We start from the raw sequence: 12,372 nt of genomic DNA on the forward strand, positions 1-12,372 counted from the left end.
TACACCCTGTAGCGAGTAAAACTCTAACACAGAAAATACCTGTCTATGCTGCCCCAGAACGCCTCGTTGGAGATTTCTCTTTTTCCATTTGTTTCTTCCGCGAACCGCATGACGTCATGTGGTACCCGGAACCAAAATGGACCAATCCGCGGAGCTCCTCACACACCAGGACCTTTAGCGTACATTTTCAACTAACAGGGAGTCCCATTGACTTGCATAGAGCTCCCTGGTTGGTAATAGACGAGTTGGGATCGCGGAGAAATGCTCTCCGCAGACCCATTCTCACAGCGTTTATAAACCTTTTTCTTACTCAATATCAAGCCACACTTATTGTTTTTACTTCGGTTATGAGTTTTTGTGTGTGCTCAGGATGAGTTTCGCGCTGTCCCGCTGTATCGCCGACCCGGAAACCACACCAGTAAGCCAGCTCACTGAGCAGCGAGCCTCGCAACGTCCCACCCAATCAGAGCACACTGGGCTCACAGGGAGGGGGGGCAGGAGCTCGAACAAGCCGTTTAGGACAGAGAGTGAATACCGGTGAATACACATACTTTACAGAGATGCTGTATGAGAAACAATGTGAGTTTGGAAATATTGCACAATATAAATCTATTTTAGTATACCTCAACAATGGAATTATGATCAGTAGAAATGGCCATGACATGGGACCTTTAAAGTTGTAAAATGCACTAAAAGCCGAATCTAGATTTATTTTCTCTCTCCATTCATTCTAGTGAGCCGAGAGTGGGAGCTCAGGGGGAGGGGCTTAAGGGGCGCATGCTGTGTGAGCGCACATACGGGTTCTTCTGCTCTGACAGCCAGGCATGACGGGTAATCTGTGACGTTTCGCTCTCTCAAAAGTTGGGCCATTTTGTCCTTATGCGCCAATGAGCAGCTCTCATAGGAAAGAACGAGACCCCGCCTCCGACGCTGTATCCAGTTCTTATTATACATCCATGGCTGAAACTCAGCTAAACGCTGCCGTGATTAAATGCCATAGTATGTTCCAAACCACATCAAGGATTATTTCTGAAACAGTATGGAGCTCAAATGCTTTTTCTCTTGTCGGTTTACCACAAGGTGAGTACCTTTTTATATCCTGCTTCTTTACACATATTCTCTCCAGTACAGCGTTAGCTCTGAGTGTTAACGATGCTTGCTTATGTAAAAACAAACCATATTACGTGTAAAACACGTCGCACATTGTTTCTGATAGCAACGTTTCTGATAGGGGACGATAGGGCCGTGGGCGGATTATGCATTTTGCGTAATAGGTGACATTTTACGTATTCTTTTGTAGAGCATGTTTATTTGTCAATAATGGTCCCAGATTAAAATATACGATAAAAGGCTTCTGCACTAGATCAGGTCTCTAGTGTTCTCCCTGTTTATGGCTTATAACTAATAGGTCAAGTCACTGTGACTACGTCCACTTCACATATGCAGTGCAATAAACCTCTTGAATGCCATTTAAATAATAATTTTTGCCATCTGCAATACAATTGGGGATTTAAACCACCCTCAAATGAGACTTACGTTGTAACACGTCGATGACATCATTGATAGAGATGGAGCCAGGAGGACCTGGAGGACCAGGAGGGCCAGGACTACTGTCATATCCTCTACCTTGGCCTAGATAGGAGAACCATGTTACATACGTTTTAACTACTGTTAGAAATACCGCAGGTTAACACACAATACAGGTCACATTTTAATGTAATTGGTCATACTCTGGACGTAGGCGATCACTCTGTTTGCCACATCATCCACCAGCCCGTCCCCTGTAGAACCAGGAGGCCCAGGAGGCCCAGGGGGTCCTGCCAGGTACTGCCTGATCCTATCACCTGCATGTCAACACAAGGTTTCACATGTAGATCAATGGACGTTGCACTCTGTTTCATACAATCTTAGTGTAACATGAATAAATATCTTACTCTGAATGTACTCTGCAATGTACTGGCCCACATCAGGTGATCCAGATCCAGTTCCATCTCTTCCAGGAGCACCTGGTGGTCCGGGTGGCCCTGGGGCGCCTGGACTGAATGAGCTACCTGAAATGACAACAGAATCACTCAAATAAAATGTCAGACTAAAAAAGAAGAAGAAAAAAATATTAACATTAACACGGTTTAATTATTCAAAGTAGCTTTCAAAGAACTTTAAAATGCAGTTCATCCAAGATAAATTGGGGTGAAAAAGTTAAGCATCCAATATGAAGATGATAAGTAAATGCAATTATTTTACAAGACAACTTACTCTGAAGGTACTCTGCAAGGTACACATCTGTTGGTCCGCTTCCATCTCTTCCAGGTGGTCCAGATAGTCCAGGTGGTCCAGGTGGGCCTGGGATGACAACACCAATCCACAATAAAATGTCAAGAAAAAAATTGTAATTGAAAAAAGAAACTGCAACCCCAGGTCAAATGACTGCATGATGTATGAAAATGTAAAGGTCATGCTATAGATCAATATATTTGAGGTATGATGTATAAAATAGTCAAAATATTTGGCTTAGTGTACCTTTATTTCCATCGATCCCCTCTGGCCCCTCGGGGCCTGGTGGACCCTCAGGTCCCTTAGGTCCAGGCTGACCTGGAAAACCAAAACACTATTTTAACATCAGGTTAAACAGCTTTGACAATGAATGTTGACTGACAGAATATTTTCATAACATTTGAACACCACCTGGTTGTTGAAAGCCACACAATGTATCTGATAATGCTGGAAAATGTATGGTAGGTGGACATTTTTGCATGAATTATAGCTTGCCATCTATTTTGCAAACCCTTTCTTGGTCATCTTCTTTTCAACAAGCCTATGATCCAAAAGTTGTTCACATACCATGACCTGGTTTGCCTGCACTTCCTGGACTCCCTGGAAGTCCTGGTTGACCTGGTTCTCCTGAAACAATCACCAGTACATTAAGATATGTTTGTTTTAAAAGTCTTTACTTTATAGAGACTATACTACTATCAGAAACAATACGATAACAGAACATTGCTGTGAATCAGAATATCAGACCTGCCTCATTCTCCAATTACTTTTGTACATTTTCATATGTGTGAATCCATTATACATGCCGTCCTATCAACACGTTTGTAAGAGACTTCTGTTTTCAAAAGCATTTCATTTACCCAACATACCTGCTGGACCCAGTGGGCCCGGGGTTCCTGGTGGTCCAGCAAAAAAGGTTCCTAAGACAAACAAAAGAACACATCAAACAGGCTAAGCTAGTAAAGTAGGGGCTAAACATAAACACATGTCCATGTGTCTTAGGATGTATAAAGCATCTGAAATTAGATTTCTTCCACCAACCTGAGGTAGGAACAAAACTGCCCGGCTCTCCTTTATCTCCTGGAGATCCAGGAAGACCAACTCCTGGGAAGAAAGCAAAAAAAAAAACGTTTTATGTTGACACTGTTTAAATTGTACTTTATGCTGAAGATCTAGTAATCTATTTGTGTGTCTGCATAATGAAAAACACTTTTTACCTGGCTCTCCTGCAGGACCCCTGCGTCCAGGAGGACCCTGTTTACCCTCACCTAAACAAGAGTTACATTATTTGAATAATCATTCATTTCAACCAAGCACCAATCCTGATCATTTGGAAAGGCCCTCATATCTTACAAATAGCCTTTCACTTACCAGAAGGACCTGGAGGACCAGTTGCTCCAACATGCCCTGGAGGACCTGGTGGGCCAGGCAGGCTAGCAGCTGAGGAAGGTTCTGTTAGAAATGAAAACATAGATGGTGAAGGTGCCCATATTACTGCCAATCCCACTGTTATTTTTGATAATCCCACTAAATAGTGCCAAGGTAAAAAATGAAAGACGTAATAAGGTACTCACTGTCGGTTCCGGGGGTTTCTGAACGTGTGACAGACCCAGGCTCGCCAGGTTTCCCTTGCTCTCCCTTATCTCCCTTATGTCCTTTATCTCCTTGATCTCCTTGATCTCCCTTAGTTCCTAAATTATGATATCAATGTACCGTCACAAAAACAAATGTCAACATGTTTTTTGTATCTGCCATCCATCTGTCAGCTTTTGACCCATCGAAAAACATTTTGACTCTTAACATCGGCAAAGAGTTTGGATTTACCGGGTCGTCCTGGGAGACCAGCGGGGCCGATGGGACCAGACAGACCATGGGTTCCAGCAGGACCTGGAGGCCCGGAAGGTCCTGGTGGTCCTGGGATGGCAACAGCATTAGAGCCAGCTGGAAACAAAATGCAAGAGACCAGTTACAATTTACAAGACTTTGAGTTTTCCTAAGGTTTAAATCTAATCAGTCTAATTAGTAAGTATTGCTTTGGCGCTGTTCTTACCTGAAGCAATGATTTTACCAGGTGCTCCTGGTTCACCTGAAAGACAGTGTTATATTCCATCACATCATGAAACTTCCTTTTATAGATACAGTGTGTCAATAGTTGGATGTTTGATGAGGTTCTTAGTTCCCGGGAGTGTTGGCAAGGACATTTTGCAGCCATTTCTTTTTGATGCTTGTGGTGATTAAAAAAAAGGTTGTGAATGCGTGCCTGAGCGTGTGCTAGTTTAAGTGTTTATCTTGACTCTCATAAACAGGTGTCATTTGAACCCCAATAAAAAAACTAGGTGCGTCATAAATCAGCAATTTACCTTCTGATCTCAGTTGAATTGTGCATAAAAATGTGTGGTAGTACCTCTGGGACCAACATCTCCAGGAATTCCAGGTGGTCCTCTAGCACCAGGAAGTCCATTTAAGCCTGCTTCACCTGCATAGGGAGAGTCTTGATTACATCTCAATATCTACCTCAAGAACAACTCTAGATATTCTTGGACTTCTTTCTGGCAGCCATGATAGAATGTCATAGTAGTTGGTGAATACAGAATAACTCAGCTGGTGAGGATAATACAATATATTTCCCTCCAATCTTGTCATCTCATTAATGTATTTGAAAATCCCTCTTCTCACCTCCACTTCCTTTAGATCCCTTTGGTCCTCCAGGGCCTTGTGGTCCAGGTTGTCCTGGTTCACCTTTAACAATAAATGTAAAAACATCAAATACAGAATGTTAGTTTTAGTTACAGTTAAAGGTAGGCCTACTTTATGTAACTATTACAACCCAGTCTCACAGCATTTCGTGTTATAGTCACGACATTTAATCTATTGATTCGTGTTCACCAACACGATTTCCCCCTTTTTTTCGTGTCACACAGAACGATTTTAAAAGCAATGTATTTCTATTGGTAGTGTGTTTCGTGCCTGCACCATGTCTTTTTGTCCGGTCGGGTCTTGGAAGACCGGAAGCTGTGCGGTTCATAAAAACATGTTCGTACTCAATATTAAGCCACGATTATTGTTTTTATTTTAAATCGTATAATGTCTGACTTTTTTTGCCGTCCGCTAGGAAAATAAATGGGGCTCAGCCTCAGAATACTGAAATCTGTATTTTTAAAAATCTTTTTTTCTTTCTAATTTGTTATTATTTACATTGCTTTGAAAATCGTTCCTTGTGACACGAAAAAAATGGGGAAATCGTGTTGGTTAACACGAATCAATAGATTAATTTCGTGACTATAACACGAAATGCCGTGAGACTGGGTTGGATTGTTCCTACAGAGTGCGAGCATTCGTGAGCAACTGGATGCTGTCTACAGTGTATTGGCCACCGGTGTCATTGATAACAAGATTTAGACCGTAGCATGGTATTAAGGAAGATTTAATTCAATTGCGTTTTAAATGAACATTTCCTTTGTAAGATACAGTAATTCATAGGTTTCAAATTCTGTTGACACTAGATACATTTTTTTAATCGGAACATACTAATATACTTTAAAGCTAAACAAATGTGTAATAACATTTGTATTCTGTGCAAAAAGCACATACATTGCTTTTGAACCAATTGTGTTTGAGTTTAAATAGAACATCAGAAAACGAAGTTATGAGGGCTCTTTAAAAAGCAATAGCTGCTGTTCGAATCTTTATTCGTGATTGTGAATATTCATTAACACACCTGATATTCCACGTGCTCCCCTCTCTCCTGGGTCACCTTTGATTCCTGATATACCCGGTGTTCCTCGATCACCTGCATTAAAAACAATACGTGTCAAAGGCGCTCTAAAAAAGTCGATCTGAACTAAATTATTACATACAGTATAATATTGATTAATACTGCAGTTACATTATCTATTAGTCTCATGCAAAGACACCATCACTTCATCATCTTATGTAACTCTAAAAGGTACCAGGCGCTCCTGGGGCTCCTGCTTCTCCCTGGAAACCCTTTGGACCTGGAGCACCTGCACACAAATCATTACAGATTCAACACATGACTGCCACTCTTAGGATTTAACAGATAAATATCCATGTGGAACTAGAGTTTTTACCTGGAATTCCATGGGTACCCTGCTCTCCTGTAGAACCTAAATCAAACAAAGAAATTAATGTTGAAGTGATTTGTACATGGTCTAAAATATGCAATAACTGTGCTATTGTCTTTAAATGTGATCCCTCTATGACTTATGACCTTACCTTTTGGCCCCACAGGACCAGGAGGGCCAGCAAGACCGGGACGTCCCGCCTCGCCTTGAGTTCCTGCCAAAACCCAGGTCTTGTTATTATCAAAGATTGAACCCAAAGAGTAACTTGCGATAATTCAACTAAAAATGACCTACCTCTGTCTCCTTTCTCTCCCAAACCTGGTGGTCCAGCCTCTCCGCGGGAGCCCATTGGTCCATCCCGGCCCCTCTGGCCTGGTGGACCCTCAGAACCTTGTTCACCTGGTCACAAATCAGGAGAGACTCAGCCCATGTGTTCTTATTGCCAGTGTTTTTTGTTCTCAAAGAACCAAGTCAACGATCTGTGAAGTGAACGCTACCTGCACTTCCCTTTGGTCCCCTCGGTCCATCCTGTCCGGGGTGCCCTAACTGCCCAGGAGGGCCTATAGAGACAAGATATATGAGTAGAACAAGATATATGAGTAGACAGGATCAAGCAGTGAGTTTGTCACAAGGAAATAGCACATTAGTTTTCAGTCTCACCTGGCAGGCCAGGAAAGCCACCGTCACCTGCAAAAGCCGGAGTTAAAGCCATTATACAGCTTAATGAATATCACCTATTGCTGAAGTTAAGAATTCATGACATGTTCTCAGTAGCTTACCTTTTTGTCCAAGCATCCCTGGATCACCTGTGAAGAAACAGCCAGCCTTTATGATGGATATCAACAAAATATACATTTCCAAATGACTTAATCATTTGTGCAAACATGCCTTTAGGTCCTGGGTCTCCTCTCTCCCCTTTTAGTGAGTATGCAAGTGAATCTGAAAATAGAAAAACATTTTTTAATGTGAATCAATATACAGTATATGAACAAGAAGTTGTTTCACTGACACAGGGGTTGATTTGTTGGTAATATAACTGATTAGTGTGTTATATTTCTGTACCTCTCAGAGCATCAGAGCGGAGTTCAGTCCTGACCAGATGCTGCACGGTTCTCTGCAGGGCGGCACTGTCCTGCCCTGGCCCACTCCCAGCGCCTACTGCAGGCCCAGCTGCCCCCAGGTTGATCCCATTGTCAGAGCGGGTCAGGGTAGACCCAGCAGAACTCCTCTCGATGTACATGGAGTCCAGCGGGTCGATGATGTTGATGCCAGAGGCGGCCGAGAGGCGGCCGGACCTGGCTGAGGCCGTGCCAGTGATGGCTTCCAGAGCTTCGACACGGTTCTGCAGGCGTTTCACTTGTTCACCTGTGAGGCCAGAGAGATGATTATTGATATTGTTAGAGCCAGTATTTTCTTTTTATAAGAGAAGCCACCTAATCGTCACGTCAATAGTCAACGTTAGTATAAAAGACTACAATTCCCACAGCGCCTCCTCTAACCCTGTTAGAAAGACCCCGTCGAGACACCGTTTTTCGATTACCCTTTCAGTTATCAAGTTATTAAGCATTAACAAAGAAAGAAGAATACCTAAGTTGTTTGTTATTTTATTTGAGTTTTGCCTCTTTGTTTTGACTATTGTAAAGGCCTCTTTTCTTTGTTGAATGTGTAAAAGTTTGTTATTTTATTTTGAGCAAACCCATTGTATAATATCATCCCACCATTGGAGGCCAAGCAACTCATCAACTGTAAGTAACACAAATATAAAGGAAAGAAAACGAGTAAAAAATGTCTGTTTAAGGCGTTTAGTGGCTTGATAGAAAAATAAGGAAGGAAGCCACGACAGATATGTAAATGGTTTTGACTGACATGCATGGAGGTCATGCAAAGAGAGAATGCACGTCTTACCCAAAGCGATGAGTCCAAAGAGGAGGCCGAGGAGGAGGAGCAGGCTGAGCAGGAGGCCCAGCAGCCACTTCCACCAGCTGCAGCAGGAGCAGAAGCTGAAGACCGAGTCACTCGCACTGATCTCTGAGAAACAGATACACAGGTTCACATTTTCTGTCCTCTTTGTATTGTTTCTGGAAGACAGGACCCCTTAGTAAAAATATGTAATGATTAGTTATCAACATTTTCTAAGCTTATACAGTAGGTCCCTTATTGTATCTTATATTTGCATAAAATCATTTCTGCTTTATTGCGAGAGTTAGATGAGATTATCGATAATAACACTCTTATATTAACTTAAATATAAAGCTAAGCCAGGAACAGATTAGCTAGACATTAGCCAAGACATAGTTGTCTTTACACTTTCAGTCTCTGCACATATTATACAAATAAGATGTTAATTATTGAGTTTTTTGAGGTGCTGCTTAGCTTTGGACACAGTCAGACTAGATGTTCCCCCATTTGTTTCCAGTTAGGCTAAGCTAAGCTACATCTCTCCTGGCTGTAGCTTCATACTACCCGTGTGAGGCCTCCTTCACACAGGAACGTTTACTACGGTGGCTGAGAAGTGCAATCGACAATTACAAAGTGTGAAACACTTTAACAAAGCTTGAGACAAATTTACATTTTATAAAACAAAATTACATTTTATAAAAACAAAATTACATTTTATAAAAACAAAATTACATTAGTGAAACTGAGACAAAGTGTCGAAACACTTTAACATTTCCCGAAACCCTTTAACATTTGCCGAAACCCTTGAACAAACTAGAGAATCAAACCGGAAAGGGAATGCCCATCATACCAGAAGTGACGTGCAAGTGATTGACACAAACTTAAGTTTGTTTTGGCGGATAGACCGCCGGTACCTATGGACGGTACGAGTGTGTTTATGGTCGTTAAACATGTTTTGTCCGTTCTGTGGAAACCACCTGGGCCAAGTGACATGGTTTTGCTCATCACGATATACTTTCTCGTTCGCAAGAGATACGTTCTCGTGCACATGAGAAAGTTACAGGTTCGCCAAGTAGGAAGTGGAGCTGTGCCTTTTACACTCAGCCTTCTCTCACTTTTGCTTGGTCAAATCAGCAGCTCTTCATTTTTGAGAGCGCGATTAATCGCGCCTTTACGTTAATCGGCGGGAAGCGGCACTGACGCTACAAGAGTAAAATAATGCATGTTTTTGTGCTATATTTGCGATAAAAATATGTTTTACAATAAGTTCTTAATAAAACTGACACTGTTGGACTCAGTACTTGTTTGACTGCTACCAACAATACAATGAAGTACTTTTACTGTGTACTTTTTGAGTAATACTTGATAAACTCCTGTCCTGAGTACAATAATTCATAGTTCATATACAATACAGGAATTATTGTACTCAGGACGGGAGTTTGACCGAGTATTAATCCAAAAGAACACAGTAAAAGTACTTGATTGTACTTGTACTAGTAGTCCAAGTAGTACTGAGTCCAACAGTATCAATTTCATGTAGAACATTTTGCAAAAAAATTTTTTTTATCCCTCATCAAATATAGCAGAATACATGAATTATTGTACTCAGGACGGGAGTTTGACAGAGTATTACTCAAAAAGTACACAGTAAAAGTAGCTCATTGTATTTGTGGTAGTAGTCTAACAAGTACTGAGTCCAACAGTACCAATTTTATTAAGAATTTATGGCTAAAAATCATTTAATCTCTCATCAAATATAGCAGAAGTGACATGATTTTGTTCTCAGGAGGGTACTTTGAGAGAGTATTACCCCAAAAGTACACAATAAAAGTACTTCATTTTATTGTTGGTAGCAGTCAAACTAGGACTGAGTCAAACAGTGTCAGTTTTATTAATAACTTATGGTGCAAATGATTTATATCGCAAATAAAGCAGAAAAAACATGCATTATTTTACTCTTGTAGCGTCAGTGCCGCTTCTCGGCGATTACCGTAAAGGCCCGATTAATTGCGCACTCAAAAATGAAGAGCTGCTGATTTGACCAAGCAATTGCGAGAGACGGCTGAGTTGACTGCATTACCGGAACGGACGACACTATCTTAATATCTTCTGAAAACAAATGCCAGTGTCACACACACACACACACACGCCCTGGTGACTGGACATCTCCTTCATAAATAGAATAATAAGGCGTAATAATCGGGCAGTTCGGTCCAGAGTGTCCCCCTCTAGCCCCTGTGTGTGTGTGTGTGTGTGTGTGTGTGTGTGTGTGTGTGTGTGTGTGTGTGTTTGTAGAAGTGTGTGTGGCTATAACGATGCAGCCTGGTGGTGGTTTCCACAGAACGGACAAAACATGTTTAACGACCATAAACACACTCAAACACACTCGTACCGTCCATAGGTACCGGCGGTCTATCCGCCAAAACAAACTTAAGTTTGTGTCAATCACTTGCACGTCACTTCTGGTATGATGGGCATTCCCTTTCCGGTTTGATTCTCTAGTTTGTTTAAGTGTTTCGGCAAATGTTAAAGGGTTTCGGGAAATGTTAAAGGGTTTCGGGAAATGTTAAAGTGTTGTCTCAGTTCTTGTAAAAGTGTTTAGCTAATGTAATTTTGTTTTATAAAATGTAAATTTGTTTTATAAAAGGTTAATTAGTCTCTAGCTTTGTAAAAGTGTTTCTCATCTTGTTAAATTGTTTTTTCTTTGGTAAAAGTGTCTCGCTAATGTAATTTTGTTTTATAAAATGTAAATTTGTTTTATAAAATGTAAATTTGTTTTATAAAATGTAAATTTGTCTCAAGCTTTGTAATTGTCGATTGCACCTCTCAGCCACCGCAGCCTACAGATGTCAGAGTTGCATCTTCTCATCAACTCGTATTTTCTACAATGTAAATCTATTTTTTTTTAATTTCCATGTCTAAACATTCAACCTACATCATGTTTGATCTTTAAAAAATATTATTAGGTAATCTTCCATATAGAAGGAAAGTTAAAGTGGGACTTTTTACAGTACCTGCGTAGGTGGCTTTGTCTTTTGTGGCCACTTTTAGGGTTGCAGCTTTAAAAAGAAAACAAATGAAAAACATTGGAAACAATTACATGCCGAGCAACAGATATAATGTATGTGATGAATCATAAGGACAATAAGTATTTTTGTCTACATTTAGTATCTGTTCCTTCCTCCATTGTGCTGGATGATAACTTCTGTTTCTCTCTCTGTAGGGAGTCCCCAGAGAAGAACGCTAAAAGACAACAGTCCATTATCAGTTTTAATACAGAGGAAGAATTATCATCTTTGGTGATTTTTTAATATATCAGTACTAAGTTTTTAGTATTACCAGAAGTAGTAGCATGTGCAGTAGACATGAACTGCTTCCCTGTGTCTTTGGTCATGACCAGCCGCTCCGTCTCCTTCTTCACGGGAGCATTCTCCTTCTCTATCAGCACAAACTTAAAGTCTTTGCCTGGGCTCTCATCATTAATGGGACTGCTGGGTCTCACTGTGATTAACAAAGAAACAACCATTAAAACTCATATGATGGCGTATTGAGTGCAGACATTTTGAATTACATGTGATTTAGAAACAAACAAAAAAACAATTATAGTCACTTTCCTATGCCTAATACTAAATCATTGTATTTACTATACTCTGAATGAATTTAATGTACAGTATATGTTAAGGGCATGTTTGGTCAAACAAAAGGGGTAAACTCTGTTGTATAAAGACAAAGCCATTAATACACTAATATCTATCCCTCACCTGTGGTTGTGCCGATTACAGTACCAGACACATTTTTCTGGACACCATAAACTGTGAGGAGACAAACAGGCACGGTATAAAGTAAAACGCGTTTGCTCAATAATGTTCTAATAACAAAGCATATAGAACACATTGTTTTTCTCTGAGACTCTCTGCTATGTTTCCTTATCAGAGTGGTATTTTGTGAAATCATTTTGTTTGCTAATACAACAGTATTTTCATGAAACTCACATGATGTAATTAAAAGATTCAATATTGACATGGCTATTTGAGTTTGTTTTTGTAGATGAAGGCCCCTGGGCCTGTGGGTGGTAGGCCTGTTCAGTAATCCATCCATGGCAGTACAATATTAT

At 40.6% G+C, this 12,372-nt stretch overlaps 1 protein-coding gene across 1 annotated transcript in view; it reads right to left on the reverse strand.

The window, feature by feature from the left end:
* The window catches only part of col17a1a (collagen, type XVII, alpha 1a), a 32,325-nt gene that overhangs the window by 11,817 nt on the left and 8,136 nt on the right, over nucleotides 1-12,372 (reverse strand). Inside the window, exons 12-41 of the mRNA XM_034129472.1 lie at nucleotides 12,020-12,070; nucleotides 11,598-11,759; nucleotides 11,421-11,501; nucleotides 11,273-11,317; nucleotides 8,265-8,387; nucleotides 7,422-7,724; nucleotides 7,248-7,298; nucleotides 7,139-7,165; nucleotides 7,020-7,046; nucleotides 6,857-6,919; nucleotides 6,654-6,758; nucleotides 6,511-6,573; nucleotides 6,366-6,401; nucleotides 6,225-6,278; nucleotides 5,993-6,064; nucleotides 4,951-5,013; nucleotides 4,679-4,750; nucleotides 4,325-4,360; nucleotides 4,099-4,215; nucleotides 3,849-3,965; nucleotides 3,646-3,726; nucleotides 3,492-3,542; nucleotides 3,316-3,378; nucleotides 3,144-3,194; nucleotides 2,842-2,901; nucleotides 2,521-2,592; nucleotides 2,257-2,343; nucleotides 1,935-2,051; nucleotides 1,731-1,844; nucleotides 1,537-1,632 (exon numbers count right to left, since the gene is read on the reverse strand). Coding sequence (XP_033985363.1) covers nucleotides 1,537-1,632; nucleotides 1,731-1,844; nucleotides 1,935-2,051; nucleotides 2,257-2,343; nucleotides 2,521-2,592; nucleotides 2,842-2,901; nucleotides 3,144-3,194; nucleotides 3,316-3,378; nucleotides 3,492-3,542; nucleotides 3,646-3,726; nucleotides 3,849-3,965; nucleotides 4,099-4,215; nucleotides 4,325-4,360; nucleotides 4,679-4,750; nucleotides 4,951-5,013; nucleotides 5,993-6,064; nucleotides 6,225-6,278; nucleotides 6,366-6,401; nucleotides 6,511-6,573; nucleotides 6,654-6,758; nucleotides 6,857-6,919; nucleotides 7,020-7,046; nucleotides 7,139-7,165; nucleotides 7,248-7,298; nucleotides 7,422-7,724; nucleotides 8,265-8,387; nucleotides 11,273-11,317; nucleotides 11,421-11,501; nucleotides 11,598-11,759; nucleotides 12,020-12,070 — 2,460 coding nt within the window. The remainder of the gene's footprint in view (nucleotides 1-1,536; nucleotides 1,633-1,730; nucleotides 1,845-1,934; nucleotides 2,052-2,256; nucleotides 2,344-2,520; nucleotides 2,593-2,841; nucleotides 2,902-3,143; nucleotides 3,195-3,315; nucleotides 3,379-3,491; nucleotides 3,543-3,645; nucleotides 3,727-3,848; nucleotides 3,966-4,098; nucleotides 4,216-4,324; nucleotides 4,361-4,678; nucleotides 4,751-4,950; nucleotides 5,014-5,992; nucleotides 6,065-6,224; nucleotides 6,279-6,365; nucleotides 6,402-6,510; nucleotides 6,574-6,653; nucleotides 6,759-6,856; nucleotides 6,920-7,019; nucleotides 7,047-7,138; nucleotides 7,166-7,247; nucleotides 7,299-7,421; nucleotides 7,725-8,264; nucleotides 8,388-11,272; nucleotides 11,318-11,420; nucleotides 11,502-11,597; nucleotides 11,760-12,019; nucleotides 12,071-12,372) is intronic.

This window comes from Trematomus bernacchii, unplaced genomic scaffold, assembly GCF_902827165.1.
Source record: "Trematomus bernacchii unplaced genomic scaffold, fTreBer1.1, whole genome shotgun sequence".
Taxonomy (NCBI): domain Eukaryota; kingdom Metazoa; phylum Chordata; class Actinopteri; order Perciformes; family Nototheniidae; genus Trematomus; species Trematomus bernacchii.